Here is a 22,720-nt window from a genome sequence, read left to right as displayed (position 1 = left end):
TTCGCCCTCATTGGGCGAACCACTCTCGTGACCGGCTCCCCGCTCCCCTCAGCGCCAAAACTTAAATTGAACTGTCTCCTCCGCCTCCGCACGCCTGCGGAAGCACCTCCTTAAGCCGCCCTCATAAAGGGTGCCGGGGGTAAGTCCGCTGCTTCAGGTGGAGGCACTGTGTGTAAGTGAAACAAGGTCACCCCAGGCTCCTTTCAGCGGAGGATCAGGCCTCCTGTAAGCCACTCGGTAACGCACCACAAGGAGTTTCCCTAGACATGGAGGAAAGGGGGCTGCATATGTAGATTGTGTTAACTGCCATTGACTTGAATATAAGTTAATGAGATTGCTTTGCAAAAACCTGTTTTGCACCATAATGAACCACCCCCTATAGCAGAGGTTGTATTGCTTCAGTGCATTAAAAACAATCTTATGGTTAGAGAGCTGAGCTGGGGAAGGGCTGCAGGATTTGCTGGGTCGGCTGGCCTGAAGGGTTCCTCCCTCTTCCTGGTTTGTTCGGCAGTTTTGGGTGATGATGCTGCCACTGGCTGATTCGCCAGGTGGGGATCATGTGGGAACCATAGTATCTGTAGACTTAGGTTTGGTTCAGCCTGACCTACAGCAAGCCCTGTACTACTGTATGTTTAAATGGTAGCTACTAATAAAAGTGGTGGCTTTCCCCCCACCCCCCAAAAAAATAGAGATTTTGTGTCTTCTTTGGATTGTGGGGCTATTGGGTCTAGTTAAAGATGAGTGGTATGTTATGCTTCAAGTTATGCCCCTTAGGAGGTTCTGGGGTCATGATACATAAAAACTAAAACATACTGTATACACTAACCTGGGCCATTTAAATATTGGGTTAGAGAACAATGTAGGCGAACTACAATAGGCTCTGTGCGGATCACATCCCAAGCAACAGCAATTTCTTCCTGTAGGAAAACAAAGGCATTCATTGTTAAATAATTTTACCAGGCAACTTTTTAAAGAAATGACGAGGTTGTACTCTATATTCATTATTATGTTCATTCATAATCATCCTTTTAAATAAAAGTAAATGAAAGCATAATTTTGTTAAAATACTATCATATTGTGTGCAATCTACAATATTACACCTGTATAAGTACAGAAAGTAGAATAGAATCCCAAGCTACTGTACCAGGATCAGATATAAATATGAACCAGAGTTTTTAGGATACATGTATGAAGGCTGACACACATACTGTCTGTTTGCATCAAATTGTGCCATCTTTGCCACATTTGCAGCAGTGAGAAATTTGGGAAGTGGTTATTGTAGCAGTTTGGCACGATATTTGATAGGAAGTATTAAACTGTGCATGTTTGCTAGCCGCAAATTGGTCTGGTTTGAGTTGGCTGAAACGTCTGCTCCGAAAGCAGCAGCAGATTTAAGGAACTCAAATAACAAGCTTTGTACATTTGATGCTGCTGCAAGTTAACACTGTTTGTATAGTAAATTGATACTTATCTGTCCGGATTTTGTGCTACAAATTATACATAGGCAATTTCAATTATATTGTTTTATTGTAAATACAGTATGTGTGTCGACAAATACTGTATATTGAAAAGCACTTAAAATGCGGGATGATGCCAAAATGCATTAAAATCCTTATATTTTTGTTTAATTTGAATAGAGTTGTTTTCTGAATGTGTTGTGTTTAGCTGTACTTGAAAAAACAATCTTTCTTTTAGGTGATAATTAATTTGTACTGTACAAGTTTCACAGCACAAAAAAAGACATGTAGAAGTAAAACAATAACATACTGTAAAAAGAAATGGGTTTGGATGAATAATTTGAAATACAAAAAATAAGAGACAGAAAACAAAGCAATGGGGATAGAAGGCAAGTATAAAGAGATTACCATCTAATTGTAAAATGTGAATTAACTTTGATAATATACTGCCCTAAGGCTTCTGCACAAAATTGTGATTCTTTTGGCTCCTGCTGATCAAATAGCAAACTCAATGGTATTCTGAAAATACATGGTAATTATTGTCATTAAGATAATTACTACATGTCAGAAGTACAAACCTATTTTTCTTAGATGGCTGTTATCTTTTTTTTCTGCAAATGTTAAATAATTAATTTTTTAACTGTTTTTACTTTGTAGACAATGTTAAAAATACTATGATTTTATTCTGGTTTACTAAAGAGTCTATAAAGTAGAGTAAAAAAAAAGAGTAACATTTACAGTAAGTGAGTAAATAAAGAGATCCCTGGCTACTAGGTAATTTCATGATACTGTATAATTTGTATGAATTTGTGTCACTAAATACGTTGTCCTTTTCCTAACAGGTCCATGTTCCATGCCAATACAGGCACAAAAAGAGGAGAAGGCTGGGCCCTGCAAAGGTACATCAAGCTGAAGACTGATCTTACTCTTTAGTCTTTGTGCTTAAGAAACAAAGTGAACCTTTGTACGTAAATAACTGGCAGAAGTACCACTTTATCAAAGAATCATTGCCAAAAAACTTACTTTAACACTTACAGGCCTATTAAAATGTCACAACAATCTGAGAAACCTCAGGGTGCTTAATAATCATTATAAAAGAGTTAACAGACCAAAGTTTCTGAATGTCTCTCTGCTATATCATCCTGGATGGCCCTCCGTCGCTTTAAACTCAACATGGCTAAAACAGAGCTCCTCATACTTCCTCCCAAACCTGGCCCTACTACCTCCTTCCACATTACTGTTGGAACTACGATCATCCACCCAGTAGCCCAAGCACGCTGCCTAGGGGTCACACTCGACTCCTCTCTCACATTCGCCCCTCACATTCAAAACATTTCTAAAACTTGTTGCTTTTTCCTCCGCAATATAACAAACATACGCCCTTTCCTCTGTTGCTCGACTGCTAAAACTCTGACTCAGGCCCTCATTCTCTCCCATCTTGATTACTGTAACCTCCTGCTGTCCGGCCTTCCTGCCTCTCACCTGTCTCCCCTACAATCTATCCTAAATGCTGCTGCCAGAATCACTCTACTCTTTCCTAGATCTGTCTCAGCATCTCCCCTCCTGAAATCCCTCTCCTGGCTTCCAATCAAATCCCGCATCTCACACTCCATTCTTCTCCTCACTTTTAAAGCTTTACACTCTTCTGCCCCTCCTTACATCTCAGCCCTAATTTCTCGCTATGCACCACCCCGACTCTTGCGTTCTGCTCAAGGATGTTTTCTTTCTACCCCCTTTTTATCTAAAGCCCTCTCCCGCCTTAAACCTTTTTCACTGACTGCCCCACACCTCTGGAATGCCCTTCCCCTCAGTACCCGACTAGCACCCTCTCTATCCACCTTTAAGACCCACCTTAAGACACACTTGCTTAAAGAAGCATACGAATAGCACTGTGAACATTCTGAACACATGATAGATAAAGCTTGGCCCCCTGCATACGCACTTACCAGAACTCCCTCCTTCTGTCTCTATAAGTTCTCCCTACCTACCAATTAGATTGTAAGCTCCTCGGGGCAGGGACTCCTCTTCCTTAATGTTATGTGTGTCTAAAGCACTTATTCCCATGATCTGTTATTTATATTATCTGTTATTTCTTCGATTACCACATGTATTACTACTGTGAAGCGCTATGTACATTAATGGCGCTACATAAATAAAGACATACAATACAATACAATACAACCTATTCAGTTCTTACATTTCCACCATAGTACACTGACTGCTACGTTGCATATAAAACTGTATATTAACTACTGTATCTTAATAAATACAAATATGAGCAAAAATAATTTGCTCTTTTAAATGGCTGTGTTGCACATATCATATCTGAAACATGATAAACAAGCAGGTAATCAATTGTTTAATTGGCTTCTGGACTTTCCTGAACTATAAATCTTGTTTTTCAAATTACTGTATCTGAGCCAAAGGTTCATTTTTTTATATTCGAATTTCAGACATTCAATTAAGATATTGAAATCATTTATACATTGCAGTTATCTTAACTTAACAATATGGAGATTCAATATATATATATTGTAATATACTGTGTATAGTATAGTCTCCATATTGTTAAGTTAAGATATATATATGGTTACTAATTCTCTCAAGTTTAAGTCTCTGGACGAAACGCGTAGGAGTGGGAGTGCTAGGCAGGACCCCTGGATGACTCTCCCCATGGAGCACACGTAATTATGCTGCAGTACACCGTTGTCTTTTCATTGGAATTACACCACCTATATGAACCTTTTCAGTGAGCTGGTTATTGGACTTTGCACACTAAATGCTTTAAGTTGTGTTTATTTATACACACCTTATGTGGTCTGCGGACTGCCTACTGTTATTATCAACAGCTTGAGAGAATTAGTAACCAACAGCTTATTCCCCACCTTGGGAGTTGATACCATCTTGTCCTCACAGACTTTACTCTGAGTACTGCTTTGAATGTATTATTTACAGGCAGCTGGTTTCTTCATGTGCTGAGTTTCATATATACTTACTCCAGCACTTTTGATTTGTTTCATGCATTGTATGACCTTGTGCCATTTATGTTACATTGGCTAGCTATTTATCTCACTGTGGATATAGGTGATTCCTTACTGTTATTATACAGGTACTGGTGACTACAGTGTTAGTTCACCTATCCTCAACATCAGTGTCAGGGGTCCATGCCATATTTTAATCATTCTGCACGGTTTTCTTTTAATGTTTATGTGTCAATTAATAAATTGTAATTTTTCATTTTGGTACACCTGAGTGCTCTTAGTGGGTTTCTTTTTTCTTTTTCTGTTTAAAAAATAAATAAATAAATAAATAAATAATCTGAACCCCGTTATAACGCGGTGCTCGGGGTCCACATATTGAGACCGCGTTATAATCGGGATCACGTTAACCGGATCGCAAAATGGCTGCCGTGCGAGGACTTACCCGGCATCTGCAGCTCTCTCCTCTCTGCAGCTCTCTCCTCTCTCCCTGCTTCATCAGGCTGCGTCCACGTGCACGGTGCACATCTCCAAGGTTTTTTTTTTTTTTTATATAAAATTCAATGCTTTATTGCTAACGGACACACACCTCACACCTCCCCCTTTCCATTTTTACAATTAAAAAAAAAAAAACATGTTTTATGACCAAAGTGACCTGCACATTAGTCATGTGACCTTGCACATCATGGTTATATAACTACAGTTTCTTTTTTTTTTTTTTTGCCAAAATCATTTTTTTTATAATTTCTTTCATAGAAAAACTTCAAATTTCACTGAGTTTGCGGACCTTTATAAAGAGTTTGCACATCTCTAGAAGAAACCTTACATTGAATTTTCATTTTAACAAACATTTTGAGCGAAACCAAATTACTTACATCAAGGAAGCTAGCATCAATATGTAGATCAATATCTACATCGTCAATTGCTCCATATTCCCTGCAAGACACAACAATGTTAAATATTAATATAATTATTTACATCAAGAACAAGGACTAAGAAACATACTTATATCTAAAAGTGTAGTGATTTGCAAATATCACTATTTCTTGAATACTTACAAATGGGCTATTTGCCTAATTAGCCTACAACAAGCTAAATAATGATAGATACTGTAACTGTAAATGTACAGTACTCCCAGAATGGCCTACACCACATAACAGTTTCCTCAATAGTTAGGGCAAAGGGGTAATAAAAGAGCTGGCAGCAAACCCATATAGATGTGTTGTTGCTGCTGCAAATAAATGACAAAAGAGACTTTTATGAGAAAAGTGACTTATTCAATAAAAAATAATTCACACATGTAATGAAGTATTGTACAGTAGAATAAAAACTGACCGATATTCTCAGTATGTGTCAGTGTGTCAAGCAAATTGATGCACTGTTTAAGATTTGGGGAGTGTAAACAGGAGCTAAGGAAGAGTTTGAGGTGGGTTTCACTGCTCGAAATACAAAAACTCTCTTGCCCAAACAACAAGATGAAAAATTGTGCAATGCATCAAATCACACATTTATTTGACCTCGCTGCTCAGTTTATTTTGGGCTTGTTATGTGATATTACCTAAAACGGGAAAGGAGTTTATGTTCCCTGAGTTAACGAAGCATATGCTCCTAAAAAAAAATATTATTCCCGCTCCCGCCAGGTATGAAGCATGGGGTCTCCAGAGCTTAATCACATTGATTTCAGCTCCATCGACCTCCTGTTCCCCGAGATAATTATCTCTGTAGGGGGTTTACATAGGCTTTACATCACATTAGTATATCATAATATTGCGTTAGCTTTTAACGTGACTTTAAATACGTCTTGGTGTTAATGCTAGGTCTTTAGCTCAAGTTGAGAAAAAGAAGAGAGAAAATAATTACAGGAAATAACGTATGGTAGTACACTCATCTAGACCAGGGGTGCGCAAACTTTTAAGTTCGCGCCCCCCCCTGTCCCCGCTCCCCCATGCCTACACCTCCCCCTCCTTACCTGCTCTCGGGCTCCACGCGTCATACAGCAGCGGCAGCTTTTATTCGAGTAAAAGCCGCCGGCTGCATGCGTCTGGGAAGTGGGTAGCCGCGGCGCGTGGCGGCGCACTGTGACGTCACAGTCACATGCGCGCCCGGCTTCCCCGTCTTCCCCGTCTTCCCCAGGCTTCCCCGACACCCCTGGAGATCAAATTAAAGTAAGCGGGGGTGCGGGGAAGCAGAGCAGCAGAGCAGAAGCCGGGTTCGGGGTCCGGAAGGGGGGGTAAATTGCGCGCGAAATGGAGGGGGGGTGCGTGGGGGAAACGCGGCGGCGCGCGGTTATTACTGGCGGCAGCTGGGGTAGATCCCGGCATGCCGCCGGCATTTAGTGCAATAAAAGATGTCGCTACTGTATGACGTCACAACGTCATGTGACGCGTGCCATTTGATCCCGCATTGTCATGGCAACGCGTCGCTGAAGAGCCGGCTGAGAGCAGGTAAGTGAAGTTACAGAGGCCTCGCGCCTCCCCCGGCATTTAATTTACATGCCTGGGGGAAAAGCGTGGGGGCTCTGCAACTGCGTGCCCCCCTTTGAAAATCCCACGCCTCCCCCTGGGGGACCCGTCCCCCAGTTTGCACAGTGCTGATCTAGACCACCTAAAAGCCATATTTCAGTGTCTTGATGGGAGCAACCTTAAGTTTAGGTATGACTTAACTAACATTATGTTACATCCTCACGTTAATCTTAACAAACTTTAAAGAATAGACGATGCAATGAAAATGCTTAATTTGCACATCATTTATATGTCATTATCAGTAACGTCCAGTATAGCTAACACTATGCTCTTTACAAGAGAAAAAGTGACCTTAAGTAAGGTTACGTTTAACTGTGTACCTCAAACAACAATAAAATAATGATAAATTAGGTTAATGTCACGTTAAGTAGCATAACTGAGTTTTATGGATTTATGCCTTTGTGCTGAAACATACTGTACTGTATACAGCCTACGTAGTGGTTTGCCAAGAACTACCATTTTATACATTAGGTGACATTCCTTATTGTGTATAGGATCCTGGAGAAGCGTAGAAGTATAGATTTGTTGTAGCTTGTGATTTTTTTTAATAGACCGACATGAGAGTTCTTCATAAACTAAACTCAAGTATACAGAGATTTTCAAACCTCACCAGCCTCTTCTTCAGGTGAAATCTAGCAGCGCAGAGACAAAGAGGCATGTAAAATGATTTGTTTATCTTCATTGTCCTAAAAATACGGTGTGTACAATCTACATTCTATTCTCAAGCTGCTGACATACAGTTAAGTGTTTGGAAATAGCAACGGGCAAAGGGGAGAAGCTGGTACGATGAAGTGAACCTCACTAAACAGATATTCTAACAACCATATTTGTAAAGTAACTATTTAATAAGTAGAACAATCTTTGGGCAAATTAAAAACACATGGGTTGGGCATTTCGATGGTATATAATTTATACGTTCTGGTCAAACACCCTTACGGTTGTACTTCAAGAAAGAAAAAAGTATTTTGTAATGATTTAAATATCTTATAGGCATAAACACAAAGTAGACATGTAAACGAAACAACACATTTCACAGGTAATGTTAATTTACCGTACCTTCCTACATGCACAATGCCAAACATTAGACATGAAGCATCACTTTCTAATGCTAAGATCTGGAAAAACTCAATGTAACAAGTATAAGTGTTTAATAGATATTTTACACAATATTTAGGAAAATTATACCATGTGTTCAAAATGCAACATTGACATATATCCTTAAACCTTTAAAAACATGTACCTGAGAGATACAGCACTTGGCCCATAGATCTCTCTCACTGCTGCCAGGTCGGCTTCCAACAGTGGGTGTTTATGAAGTTCTCCATCATAGCTAACCTGCAGAAAAAAAATAATAAGTTTACTAGGACAGAAACTCACAAACCATGACAATAATACTGATCTTTAATAATTGTATGTCCATTATATTATAGAATGTGGTTCAGTCTAATTTTCACAGAACACTTTTGCTGTTTTGCTCTAGAAACACTTTGCTGAACCCCATGGAAAGCTAAACTGATACCAGGTTGCGTCGTCTGACTTTCATTGTGGGCATTGTATTGCATTGTATGTCTTTATTTATATAGCGCCATTAATGTACATAGCGTTTCACACCATTAATACACGTGACAATCATATAAATAGCAAATAATATAAATAACACATAAAGGGGAGAAGTGCTTCAGACATAACATTAACATTTTGGAAAGGGAGTCCCTGCTCCGAAGAGCTTACAATCTAATTGGTTGGTAGGAAGGATGTATAGAGACAGTAGGAGGGCATTCTGGTAAGTACATCTGCAAAAGGCCAAGGTTTATGTATACGGTGAAAAACTATCACTCATAGAGCTACTCATATGCTTCCTAAGCAGGTGTGTTTGAGTTGGGTCTTAAAGGTTGATAGAGAGGGTGTTTGTCGGATGTTGAGAGGATTCCAGAGGTGCGGGGCAGTCAGTGAGAAAGGTTTAAGGCGGGAGAGGGGATTAGATAAAAAAGGGATAGAGAGAAGACATCCTAGAGCAGAACGCAAGAGTTGGGATGGTGTAAAGTGAGAAATTAGGGCTGAGATGTAAGGAGGAGCAGAAGAGTGTAAAGCTTTAAAAGAGAGGAGGAGAATGGAGTGTGTGATATGGGATTTAATAGGAAGCCAGGAGAGGAATTTCAGCAGGGGAGACACTGACACAGATTTAGGAAAGAGTCGAGCTATTCTGGTGGCAGCATTTAGGATAGATTGTAGGGGAGACAGGTGACAGGCAGGAAGGCCGGACAGCAGGAGGTTAAAGTAGTCGAGACGGGAGAGATTGAGGGCCCGTGTCAGAGTTTTTGCAGTCGAGCAACAGAGGAAATGGTGTATCTTTGTAATACTGCGGAGGAAAAAACAACAGGTTTTGGTTACCTTTTGAATGTGACAAAGGAATGTGAGAGAGGAGTCAAGTGTGACCACTAGGCAGCATGCTTGGGCTACTGTGTGAATGATAGTACTTCCAACAGTAATGTGGAATGAGGTAGTAGGGCCAGGTTTGGGAGGAAGTATGAGGAGCTCTGTTTTTGCCATGTTAAGTTTAAGTCAGCAAAGGGCCAACCAGGTTGATATAGCAGAGAGACATTCAGAAACTCTAGTCTGTACAGCAGGTGTAAGGTCAGGGGCAGAAAGGTAAATTTGTGTGTCATCAGAATAGAGGTGATATTGGAACCCAAGAGATGTGATTAGGTCATCTAGAGAAAGTGTGTAAAGAGAAAAGAGAAGCGGTCCCTGGACAGAGCCCTGGTACCCCCACAGAGAGATCGATAGAGGAGGAGGAGTTAGCAAAAGGGACACTGAAAGTATGATGGGAGAGGTAAGAGGAGATCAGGATAAAGCTTTGTTATGAATACCAAGAGTATGGAGAATGTGAATGAGAAGAGGGTGGTCCACAGTATCAAATGCTGCAGAGAGGTCAAGTAATATGAGCAGAGTATAATGACCTCTGTCTTTGGCAGCATGGAGGTTGCCTTAAGTACATGATAAGGTTGCCTTAAGTACAGTTAAAGAGATCAGGAAGGTTGGCAGTGCTCCAAGCAACTAGAGAGATGCTACAGTAACTATACCATTTTCTGTGTACTCATTGATCAGGGGGAAATTGTGGTTATGCATGTTTTCCCTCAATCTCTGTTGCCATCTACATTACTGTAAATATCTGACCTCAAAACACAGATGACTCAGACGTACTAAACAGTGCTAAGATTTAGTGCATCTAAAATGGGTCATTATGGGTACATTCAAAAGCTTGAGGCAGAAGGATGTGGGTAACATATCAGCAGTGCTGAAATGGCTAAAGTGAGAAAGATATTATATTGTACTGTATATGGAGAGGTTTGAATCTCGTTAAGACCCAGAGAAATAAATCCCTAATGTTTATGTAGCCATGTGTAAAATTGGTGTACAGATCTCTCTCATGCTGGCAGTAATCATGCTGGCAGTAATCCTGGTAAGAAGGCAGGGTTGCTAGTAGTTATCATGGAGGTTTGCCCTCAAACCCCTGTGATGTGTCATATGCAGCAAAGGAAGTGACAGCATGCTTTGTGTCCACTGTTAGTGGCACAGAGGTGGGTCTTTCTGGAGCCTATATATTGCACAGCACTCCCAAAAGTTAGAGTTCTGAGTTGATACTGAGTCTGCAGAGTTCAAGGCGGAGTCAAGTGCAGTGAGTTGCAGAGACTGACAAGCAGATTACACACTGTGTCCAGGGCTCTGGCACAGCTGGTGGTCTCCCTTAGGGGAGAGGTGGAAAGACAACTTAATTAGAGTACAGGAGGAATCTTCTGAATGGAGGCCCAGTACAAGATGTGCGGCTAAGTGTCGGCCGCTGTGATGGGCAGTCTGCCACAAGACATGCTAATAAAGATGCCCATGAAAAGACCCTTCTTGACTGTGCGTGGAGTTACTCAGGGAGAAGGTGCACTTAGGAGTTCCACGTCAGAAACTCCTCCCTGCTATCGTGGGGATCTGGATGGGGTGGAGGCGCTGTACCAAATGTGAGTAGGACTCAGCACACTACTTCAGACGCCTGTCATGGGGAAATCCCCATTACCAACCAGCGGGAGACTCAGGAGTCCTGTGAGCCAGCAGGTGCACCACACTACACAGACATGTAATTGGGACAGTTTCTCACATATGGGGTCAGGATCAGAAGGGCCCAGGGAAACACCGTTACATTTATGTAACCAAATTGTAAGTGCAGGCAGCTGACACACATACACTGCCCTTTGGCTGCAATAGGAAACTACAACACCCAGCTTGTGGTTTTGCATCAGGGAGCCAATACTGATACAGGAGGATATGATTTGTGATGGACAGGGCCTTAGCCAATGAGATTGGACTCTGAAGAGGTGGGTCTCTGGAAGGGGCTCTCTAAGAGTACCTGGCAGGACACGCAGGGGCAGAGCTGCAAGGGGAGAGCTGCTACAGCAGATCTGAGCGTACCTGAGAGATCTCAGGACTGATTGTTAGTGACCCGGGGTCAGTCTACAGTATGTTCCGCCTGTGTGAGCAAATGCGGGCTGGAGGGAGAGCAGTTATCATTGCGAGGAAGCCCAGCGGAACATCCAAGAGAGAAGTAGAAGGAACATGCACCATCATTGGGGATCCTCAACGGAAGCAGTATAAAGGGGTACAAAATTTTGCCAAGTACAGGCCTACTGCAATAATATGCAGTTAAAAGATCCAACGTTGCTCTGGCACCATTACACAGACCGTGATACCCAGGATTGGGTGGCCTCAGCAACAGACACTGACATACACCCATGCAGCATTTAGTGGGGAGTGTTATGTTACCATTGTTACGTGGATGTATATAGTGATCCTTCTGTTAAGGTACCAGAGTATCCATTATTACTTTCTTTATAAATATGTTTAAAACATAAACACTACTGTAGTTTGTCTCCCATTGGCTGAGCTAAAGCCACGTGTGACATATCACATAGAGAAGGAGGACTCAGGCCCCCATGTCAGCAGCAGGTGTTAGTCTGAGGCATTTAAAGAGAGGTTACATTTACCTAACGCTTTAATATATAGTATATGCCTTTCCGTTATGCTGTATGGATAAGAAACAGAATACTAAGAAATACCTAAACATTCCCTACAGTATATTCTTTATATTCCAAAACCATGAGAATTTTTAGGGGTTGCATTGGTTACTTTATCAAAAAATTTTGTCACATCTTTCTACCGCCATTTTTGTGCATTTTTTGGCCTATTTTTCAGTTTATAGAATTAGTCAAAATTATTAGAAAATTTTCACGGGCAGAGTAGCAACGTTTTTGTTTGTTTTTATTAAACATTTCAGACTACATTTAATATGGGCAAAAGTAAATTTTAAATATATATATATATACATACACTTAGGGTAGCTGAAAGGAGGGGACATCCAGGACTGCTGTCCTGGGCCCGGGCAGTCAATGGGCCCAGCCTCTCCTCCATTAAACCCTACAGTTTAATGTCGGTAGGCAAGAAGGGGCCTTCCCTTTGCTGGCCGTGGCCGTGCATCTGTTCCTTAGTTCCCCAGGCCCTCTTGAGGGCCTGCAGGGTCCTCCTGTGCACTGGCCACGATGCTCTAGCAGGCCCCCCTTTTCACGGGCCTCCAGCAGGCCCATCCAAGGGCCCACGGTAAGACAACATGCCCCAGGCCGATGACCCACTAACACCCCCCACTCCCAGGCCCATTACCCCTTATACCTCCCCAAAGTATGTGTGTGTCTGTTTGTGTGTGTGTGTGTGTGTGTGTATTGGGGTGGATTGGTTATTGTGTGTGTGCCTATTTGGGAGGGGGGTTAAAGTGTGTGTGTGTGTATATTTGGGGAGGGGGATTATTGTGTGTGTGTGTGTGTGTGTGTGTGTGTTTGTGTGTATTTGGGCAGAAGAAATACATGGGGGAGGGACAGGATGAGAATGGGATAAGGGGAGTTTGAGAGGTGGGGGTGTAAGAGAGGGAAGAGGTGGGGGTGTAAGAGAGGGAAGAGGTGGGGTGTTAGAGGGGGAGGGGGGTTATTGTGTGTGTATATGTTTGGGGAGGGGGGTAATTGTGTGTGTATATTTGGGAAGGGGGTTATTGTGTGTGTTTTTTTCTGAAGGGGGTTATCTGAGAGACAGAGGGGGTAAGGAGAGGATGGGGTGGAGTGTGAGAGGCCCTGCATACTCTAGGTGAAAAAGGATAGAATCACAGTTAGAGTATGTTGTCTTAAGAATTAGATATTTAACCCTTCTATGGTACCCCACCCGACATGAGATTGGGGGGTACACTCCTTCTGGTCACTCTGAGTGGTCTTGGTGCTGTGACCTGCTGGTAAACAGGAGGGCTGAGTGCTCCGCAGTGTTGTGGGGAGAACCCAGGACAGGGACAGGAGGTGTGATGTGGGACAGGTTACCTTGTTCTCTCAGGGTGCACAGCGCCTCCAGCCAGTAGGGATCCCCTGGGGTCTCCAGAGGAGATACCCCCCACTGACACTCCATTCTCCAGACACCAGGAACAGGGGGACACACACAGAAGCTTCTTTTCTGTGGATCTTTATTCAGGGCAGCATACACAGCATACAGCAGAACATGATAGGCCTGATATGCTCTCTGCCCTTCTGCTCATGGCAGCTTGATTCCCCCCCCCTCCTTACCCAGGTGGGGCAAGAGGGGGAGAACTATTCTTGGCTTCCTATCTCTCTCAGCTCTCTCTGAAGACTAACTCACACTCACTAACTGACAATCCTCAGGGAGTGTCTCTAACTTTGAATCATTACAACTCAAAGCTGGATACTGATTGGCTCACACACATCAGGGGGTGTTCCAACCCATAACCACCCTTTGGATTAACATGCTCAAAGGTTGCTTAGGCCCGCCCCTGAATATTGCTACATACTCAGAGCTGAAATGCAAAACAGGCCAACTGAAGGAATTCACCTTTCCACTGCCTGTTCTAACAGGACTGACAGAGGAAAGGCCCAGAATTAGCAATAGCTGCCGAAGGCCAGGCTATATATATAATTCCAAAATGTACAGATAAAGCAGCCATTATACTCGCTGGCCCATTGCTGCTGGATATACAAAACGCGGCAGTGGGAGAAGCGTCCATTGTCTTAAAAGAGCTGTGCGTGAAAAAGGGGGCAGGGCTAAGGTGCTATTTCACCTGTGCGAGCGCACCAGTGGGTGCAATAACGTCTGCTACATCTGTATGTTTTTTTACTACCACAGAAAAGTGACTAAGGCTATTTGTATTACAATATGTTTAGCATACTATTGAGAATTTATGTTAATTTATTTAATTAAGTCCTATGTAATTAACATGAGCACTCAAAAAGAAACATAGGTGTTCCTGGGATATTTATTTCCCTCCCATGTGGATTAGTGTTTTCTGTAGAAACACTGAGCCATATGTACAGTTAATTAATCAGGTTTGCTCTTTCAGCACAAACAATATATACTATCTTTATAACCATCCTCTGAAGAACTATATTTTACTGTTTTTTGTAGCGTTGTGTTTTAAAATGTATTGCTGTGAACGAAAAGTAAATATTTGTGATATTCCTATTATACTTACAGGCTGCAAAAATACTATATGTGTCAAACTGTGTCAGTATTCTTTCTGTTAGCTTCTGCACAGAGCATAAAGGACATTACATTTTCCTAAATAGAACACAAATGTCTTATACACAGAAGTTAACGCTAGTTAAGACAGGACGTTTGTTAGCTGTACAAACTATTACACATGTATTCATCACATCACAAAAAGTATGTTATTTAACTCCCCAACTAACCTGTCAAAATCTATTCCGCTGATTTTTCCCAGCTTTCTGGGTGCAATCCAATGTGCGCTATTAAATCCACTGGCAGATTGCATGCTCCTCAGTCCATGCAGAGTCCCCAGAATACGCCATCGGATGAAGTGGCCCCTCTTGGAAAATGCCTGCTCGCAGATCCATAGGTGCACCGTGGTATTTTTGCAACCTCTGGGACCTGCGGTAGGCTTTCCAAAGGAAAGAGCGTCATTGGTTGAGTCAGGCTGTTGACTGGACAGCCTTGCTGGTATGTCAACGGGGGTATAAGCGCGTGGTCTACAGGGGAAAGAAATCCAAAGCTGCCCTGAAGATCAACTGTGCAAGAAATCGTTCAGCAGACATGTTCAGGATGGTGAGCAGTCTGGTTTAGGCCGAGTCCATAGAAGGACAGGCTGTGCTGAGGCGTGCGGACGCTCCGCGCTGAGCCCCTGCATCCTCAATGAGGATGCCTTGAGAGGGGGCTCACGTGAGCGTCCGCAGGCGTGCTGATGAGATGGAGGTTTCAGCCGAGCGCCAAGCTGTTTTTCAGCGCGCTGTCGGCTGAAAACCTCCAATCCCAGCACAGCAGTGTCGACGTCACGGCGCCGTGACGTCGGCGCCGTGACGTCGACGTCAGTGCGTCGCGGGCGATTGGCCCAGCGACGTCACTGCCCCGCCTCCAACCACCTCCCCCCGGCTCCGATCACGCCCGCTGGCTCGCCTGTATGGGCATGAAATCGCCCAGATTTCAGCAGGCAAGCCTCAGCGTCAGCGCGGTTTGGATCGCCTCACCCCTCTATGGCCCGGGCCTTATTCAGCCCGCTCCTCCATCATGGTTTGTCCAACTGAGGAGCGATGTAGTAAATTTCATCAATTCTTTGATCACAAAATTGCCTGCATCCATGCGTTATTCAGGTAAAGATTGGTTTGGAAGAGTTCAGCATCATCTCAATCCCGGATTTCCTCTTAATCACGGCTGCGATGAAGAACTGGACTTAGATCACTGCCCGTCATGGCTCCTGAAAAGAGACCATGGATGCAGTGGCTCCATGGTTGGTGGAGATCATCAACAGATCCTGCTCGGTGGGGGAGGTGGTTGTGGCCTTGACAAAGATGCTGGTTCATCCCCTGCTGAAGAAAGTGGGTCTAGATGTTGATGATGTTCTCGACAACTATCGTCCAATCTCCCACCTTGCCATGGTAGGGAAAGTGCTGGAGAGGGTAGTTTTGACCCAGCTGGAAGATTATCTGGAATGGGTTGGCTTCTTTGATCTCACACAGTCTGGCTTCAGGGCTGTCATGGAACAGAGTCGGCCCTGGTCTGTGTGGCGAATGATTTATTGATGGTCATGGACAAGGGCTGTCTTTATGCCCTTGTCATGTTGGGCCTCTCAGCGGCCTTCAACATGATTGATGTGATATAAAAAACGCGGTTGATTGATGTGATATAAAAGTTTGTAACATTTACATTTTTATGGTAGATTAATCATGTTTTTCTAGTTTAACACTGTGTTGATGGCCTTTTTGTCAAACAAATCTGCAATGAACTAAATTGCATGTAAATTAAATCCTCAATCATAGACATATGGTATTTAATAATTATGACTTGTTACTTATTAAACCATGATGTATGGAACTTAGGTTTCCCAAAAAATTGCCAAGCACACAGATCTAGCTTCAACCACTAACAGCATTTGGTCCTGGCAAATGATGTTTGCTGTGGATGAGTTTGTATTAAGTAACATAATTTGGGGAATGAGAGAGAAGGGAAGAGAGAGGGGGAAAGGAGGGAGATAGAAAGAAGGGGGAAGAAAGAAAAGAAGGAAGGAGAGATAATGGAATGGAGAGAGAAAAGAAGGGGAGAGAGAGAGAGTGGGAAGGGGGAGAGAGAGAATGGGAGGGGGAGAGAGAAAGAAAAGGAGGGGGTGAGAGAGAGGAGGGGGAGATAAGGAGGGGAGTGGGTGAGAAGGATAAGAGTGAGAGACAGAAGGATGGTCGAGACTAAGAGGGGGAGAGACAGAGAAGATGGGGAGAGACAGAGAAGAGGGTGGGAGAGAGAGAATGGATGTGGAGATAAGAAAAGATGGGGAAGATAGGAGAAGAGGGGAGAGATTAGGAGAAGAGGGAGAGATAAGGAGAAGAGAGGGGTGAGGGAGAAGTTGGGGAAAGAGGAGAAGGGGGGAAAGATGAGAAGGGGAAAAGAGGATGAGAGGGGAAGAAGCAGAGGAAAGAGGAGAAGGCAGAAAAGCAGGAAAAAGTTGACAAGGGGGATAGGAGAAGAGGGAAAAGAGGGTGAGAGGGAAGGGGGAAACAGGGAGAGAGAGAAGGATGAGAAAAGGGAGAGAGGAGTGAGAGAACGGGGGAGAGAGGGGGCAGGGGGTGAGAGAGAGAATTGGGGTGAGTGATAATAGGGGGGAGTCAGAGAGCAACAGGGGGAAAGTGAGAGAGAGAGAGGGGGTGAGAGAGATAAAGGGAGAAAGTGTGTGAGAGAGAATTGAGGGAGTGTGTGTGAGAGAAGCGGGACACACAGGGCCACTATTGGGCAGAGCGGACCCCCTTTCAACAACCCGGTCCTGATTCTCTGCCATGAATGGAACCCTGAACTTACTGCCTACTGTAAACATTTGCTTAATTTATGTGAATACAACTGAGAGATAATGTAGTTGTTTGGGGTTCTGGTGTTCATTGCACAACTCTTTAGATTTGATACTAGGCTTAGTTGCATATAATTGGTACAGTTTTAGGTACAAGCTAATCAGATGGAGTTATAGTTAGAATGAGGAGTGGAAGAGTCATTACTTTTACAAGATAAATTCTTGCTAAGGATTAGAAATAAGTATTCAGAAAAGAGCCTATGTCGAAGCTTTTTTCAATTAAGAGAAATCTTGAGTTATTTTGTACTGTAGCTGTGAGTTTATTCAGAAAAAAGCAATCGGACAGATTCTACACTTCAACAACAACCTTGCAATTGTGAGAACTTGACTTCTAAATGCTCTGACAATTTGTATACATCTATAAACTCTGTTTCTAAGCTGCTGCTTAATCTTCAGTGCTACACTACCCTGCTAGGCCTGATTTATACACCTTCTCTTTCAAGTCCTACTCTTATCCTCCAATACCTGGGTACGCTCTCCTCCTACCTCTCTCCCTACATCTCCTTATGCCATCCATATTTGCTGTTTTTACACACCTCTTTCCCAACAACTTCTACACCCCTAAATAAAAAGCACCTTCACAAATCCTCTATTCACCCACTTTCTCTCTCTTTACTTCTCCTTCTTGCTGCTGGGGATATCTATCCTAATCCTGGACCCGGCCATATACACATCTGTTCTCACCCTCGCCTCAATGCCACCTCTTTCCCTGCTAATGGTATTAACCCACCTAATTTAATACTGACCAACCTTAAAACTCACATTACAAAAGAAGCATCATAATAGTCTGGACTCATGGCTACTATCCCACACTCACTCACTCCTACCAACAATTGTGGCCAAGCACTGCCGTCTACAGCACTTATTCCCTCACCTGCTGTCTCTGTAAATCTCCCAACATACCACTTAGATTGTAAACTCTCCGAGGCAGGGATTTCCTTTCCTATTGTCGGACTTGGCTGCGCTTTGTTTATTATTATAATTCCCTGTACTGTATTGTCTTTGTGAAGCGCCGAGTAAACTTTTGGCACTGTATACTGTAAATAAAGATATTCATACATATGTTAGCATTTTCCCTAGACCAGTTGAAGACTTGTTTGTAGATTCCCAGACCATTGAATATGCATTGTTCACACCACATAAGGTGCAATTAACTCTTTATACTTTAATTCAATAAATTGATAATCTCAATTGATTTGCTCTCCAATAGGAAGCAGATGCAGTCTGATTTTTTTAATACTGTCAATTTTACTACGCTCAGTACAAAATAAATAAAATGGAGAGAGATGCAGGGAATATAGCTGCTTTCTCAAAAGAGCAGCAAGGTAGTGGAGGAGCTGCACGTGCACTATACAATTTTATTGTAATCCAGATTAAATATGCATTCTACATAAAGTATCTCTTCCAAGGCAGTTGTGCAATGTTTTCATTACTAGAGCTTCTGAGATATTGAGTAAATGCTTGAGTATGAAAAATATGTTGTGTGTCACACTATTTTGTGTGTACTGTATATGGTGCATGAGTTGTAAATGCTCACAGTGCAAATGTCACATAGTTTATATTTGGCACAGAAAAATTACGTCTCACAAAGTGCGTGGGGGGTTTTCCCTTGCTGTTCCAAGTTGGATCAGAGGGCATGCATTTTAGCAGAGAAAACATGCCAGGGTCGGATTACCTATTACGCACAGTAGTCACATGTCTAGTTACGTCCAAGGTTAGGGGGCTCCCACAAAGGCTGCCGGTGTTACGTCCAAGGTTAGGGGGCCCCCACAAAGGTTGCTGGTAGGGAGAGGGGGGAGGTGAAAGCCAGGACAACTATCCATGGCTGGAGGCAGAGGGGGTGCCCAGCCCATAGCTTATTGCTAATGGTTTCCTTACACAGTTCCCCACAAGCTTTCAGAGCCCCACCCACTCATTGCTACATGTGCAGTGGCGTCTGGGAGTTGTAGTCCAGCTCCAGATCCAATGCTTGAACAGCTTAAGGCCGCGTCTACCCTAGGATGTACACGACGGAGCGCATGCCTGTCGTCCTGGCAATCTGTGCCCTGTGATCGACAGCAACGGGGAGGCGTGCCGGTGGCGTTTCGATGACATCCCATGAGCGGTTCGCCCTCATTGGCTGAACCGCTCACGTGACCCGGCTGTCGCAAGACAAAGACAAACAAAATTGCCTTGCAAAAAAAAAAACTGCCGCGGCATCGCTCATGTGCACGTGCGCGCGCTCTATGGATGCTCCCATAGACTTTAAGGTGTTTGGTCGCACCGGACGTGCGGTCACGCTATGCATGGACAAGGCCAAAGGATGCGATTATAGTGCCGGCGACGCGACGGCGCGATGGCTTAGTCACGATCGATGGATGTCAAGTCAATTTGATTTTTCCAGCGACCACAGCGTGACGTCGCCGTCGCTATAAGCACAGCCTAAGGCAGCAGGACCACAAATCCTATAATCCCTTGGGTAACACCCCTGAAAGAGGAAGTCACATGACAGGCATCAGCCAGTGAGTACAGAGGCTCTCCGGGATGTAATAGTTCCCATAGAGTGGTAGGACCTCTTCCCCCTCTCCCTCCTGCTCCTTACTTCTGACGCTTGTACCCCTACCCCTCTCTCTTCCTCCTCCCACAAACTCTCTCCCTCTACCCACACTACTTTCTGTCTCTGCTTGCTGCATCCACTGCCTCTCTCTCCCACCTGCACCCACGATCGTCCTCTCCTGCACACACTGGCCCCTCTCTTGCTTCCTCCTGCACTCTCCTAGCTCCCTCACCTGCAGTCGCTGCCCCTCTGTTTCCCTCTTGCATCGACTACACCTCTCAATCTCCCTCCTGGGTCCTCTGCCCCTCTCTGTCCGTGTGTGTGCGTGTGATAATACTTTCAGATATCCTGCTTGCACATAGCCTAAAGGTAACAGTTGTGGAGAGGGGCTTAATTGTCTAAAGTGTCAGTAGACTATTTGGAAATCAAACTTACTGTTTTCTGTTGCTTTCTGTGATGATTCACTCTTTTTTTCCTTGGTTGGGATATTTTCACGGAATTGACCCACCCATCTCCACTCCCCCACAACTGTACGATTTCTTACCCTTTTCTTTTTTCTGTACACACCAACAACCGACATTTTTCGTGATGTGAAATGTTTGTAACTGTTCTCTTTAGTGTTGGTTCAAAATAAATACAAATTTTATATATATATATATATAGATGTAGCCGAGCTCCCTACTTACCTCCAGTGCGGGGAGAGAGACTGCAGAGTATCGGAGCGTCGGAGCTCCGTGACGGACCGGCAACACAGGGGTCCGCCATCTTAGTTCTCGCGCATGCGCATAAAAGTCAGTGTTGTGGCGGCCATCTTAGAAAATGGCACCGCAAGGGACTACATGACTACAGAATCCCCTAGGAGAGGCAGAGGAGATAGGTTTAGCATGGAGAGAGTGCGCACTCAGTCGGAAGGAGGGCGGCAAGGGAAGAGGACATGTCCAGAGTGCCAGTAGCCCCTGGACAAGCCCCTTCCATCTTATGTGTGCAGCAGGGAAGGCCCCAGATAGGGACACTCTCCTTTGCTCACAGCAATAGTATTGCAGCAGTGACAGAACGGCAACACAGTGATCTGCGGCCTGCGGACTGGGACCAGACCAAAGGCCACCCTATAGACATTAAGTGAGACACTCCTGCTGGAGCTCCCTTAAGAGACAGACACCGGTAGGGAGAGAGGGGATTTTTCAGACCCCCGCGTCGGGAGAGAGGGGATTTTGCAGACCCCCACGTCGTGGGATCATGTTGCGGCCCTGCTGATTAAGGATCTCCAGTATACCCTGGTCTGGCCTGAGACCAGGAAGGTATCACCGTGCACCAACAATCTCACTTAGGGGTAGCGCTACTCCACACACTTTGGGTGGGCATTGTTCTGTGGACACCGGGTATTTAGGTGCCCGGGGCACCCTCAGTACTTTGGGGGAACCCCACCAAAGTGGTGAACATTGTGTTGGGGGGAGTGTGTTGTGGGTATTATTGTTATAAGTGTGTCAATAAACAATTATATTATACCTGTGTGTGTGTATTACTCATCACTGTAATTGGTTCCTGTGAGGGGTTATCCCGCTGCGTGGTGATCCTTCATCAAGTTGAGGCGCTGTACCGAGAAGGGTGAGAGCTCACACCAGGCTCCCAGCAGCTGAGGCTTAGGCCTTCTGTGAGCCACAGGTAATCAGCATGCATACTTCCCATAGTCATAGGGAAAGGGAGCTACTTATATATACAAAGTATATATATATATATATATATATATATATATATATATATATATATATATGTATATATATATGTATATATATATGTATATATATATATATATATATATATATATATATATATATATATATATATGTTTGTATATATATCTATATATATATGTTTGTATATATATATATATATATATATATATATATATATGTTTGTATATATATATATATATATATATATATATATATATATATATATATATATATATATATATATATATATATATATATATATATATTGTGACAAACGCCCCTCTTTTGTAGTGCTGACGTCTGTCTGGGTTCTTCCCGACACAGTCTTCTAGGGTTAATTATACAACAAACAGGATCATGCAAAGTATTATGCTGCTTAACTCAGGCTTCTGCCTGCTTTATTTTCATCCAAGTAAGGTACTGCAGCTTTAACATGTGTAGGTTAGAGGTACTCAGATACTTTCATTCAGTAGTTCACACATTTCAGTGTTACAATATTTCCCACACTGTTATTTCAAGAAATAAAACCAAAATCATATAAGCAAATCCTATCCCTTTCAGGGATCTAACTACACATCAGAATCAGTCTCTCTAACAGCTGCTGGCCAACTAAACTGGTTCCCCAGCTTAAAACAATGCTCTCTCATTTAGGGACACAAGATACAGCACAGTCTTTTAGCAACAGCAGTAACCATTTGTTTGTCTTATCTGTTTGGGGTGTCCAGGCAAATCCTCTGGTACTGTGATACGTGGAGAGGCCGTCAACCTCGATACTGGATGCAGGAGAGTAGCGACACCCCCAGCCCCCAGGCTCCAAGGAGAGAGAGTCAAATGCAAAACCTCTCTGCTCTAAATACCTGTGCATGTGATTAGAAGAGCAGGTGAGGGAGAACTAGAGCCATTGTAATCTGTGGTCTGGATTTTCCATCCAGCTGCCTGAGTTAATGGGAAGCTGTGGAACGGATCATTTTTAGCTATTCCTGCACTTTCTGCTCTAAAATGGGGCAGAAAGCTGCCTAACATCTTTGGACTATGTCACAATATATATATATATATATATATATA

At 43.4% G+C, this 22,720-nt stretch overlaps 1 protein-coding gene across 1 annotated transcript in view; it reads right to left on the bottom strand.

Moving 5' to 3' along the window:
• PARP8 (poly(ADP-ribose) polymerase family member 8) overlaps window positions 1–22,720 on the bottom strand; it is a 332,674-nt gene that overhangs the window by 110,670 nt on the left and 199,284 nt on the right. Inside the window, exons 7-9 of the mRNA XM_075589057.1 lie at window positions 8,198–8,292; window positions 5,311–5,371; window positions 827–917 (exon numbers count right to left, since the gene is read on the bottom strand). Of these exons, the coding sequence (XP_075445172.1) occupies window positions 827–917; window positions 5,311–5,371; window positions 8,198–8,292 (247 nt within the window). The remainder of the gene's footprint in view (window positions 1–826; window positions 918–5,310; window positions 5,372–8,197; window positions 8,293–22,720) is intronic.

Source organism: Ascaphus truei, chromosome 1 (genome assembly GCF_040206685.1).
Source record: "Ascaphus truei isolate aAscTru1 chromosome 1, aAscTru1.hap1, whole genome shotgun sequence".
NCBI classification, from domain to species: Eukaryota; Metazoa; Chordata; class Amphibia; order Anura; family Ascaphidae; genus Ascaphus; species Ascaphus truei.
Note: the sequence above shows the minus strand (reverse complement) of the source record. Positions and strands in the feature narration are given on the sequence as shown.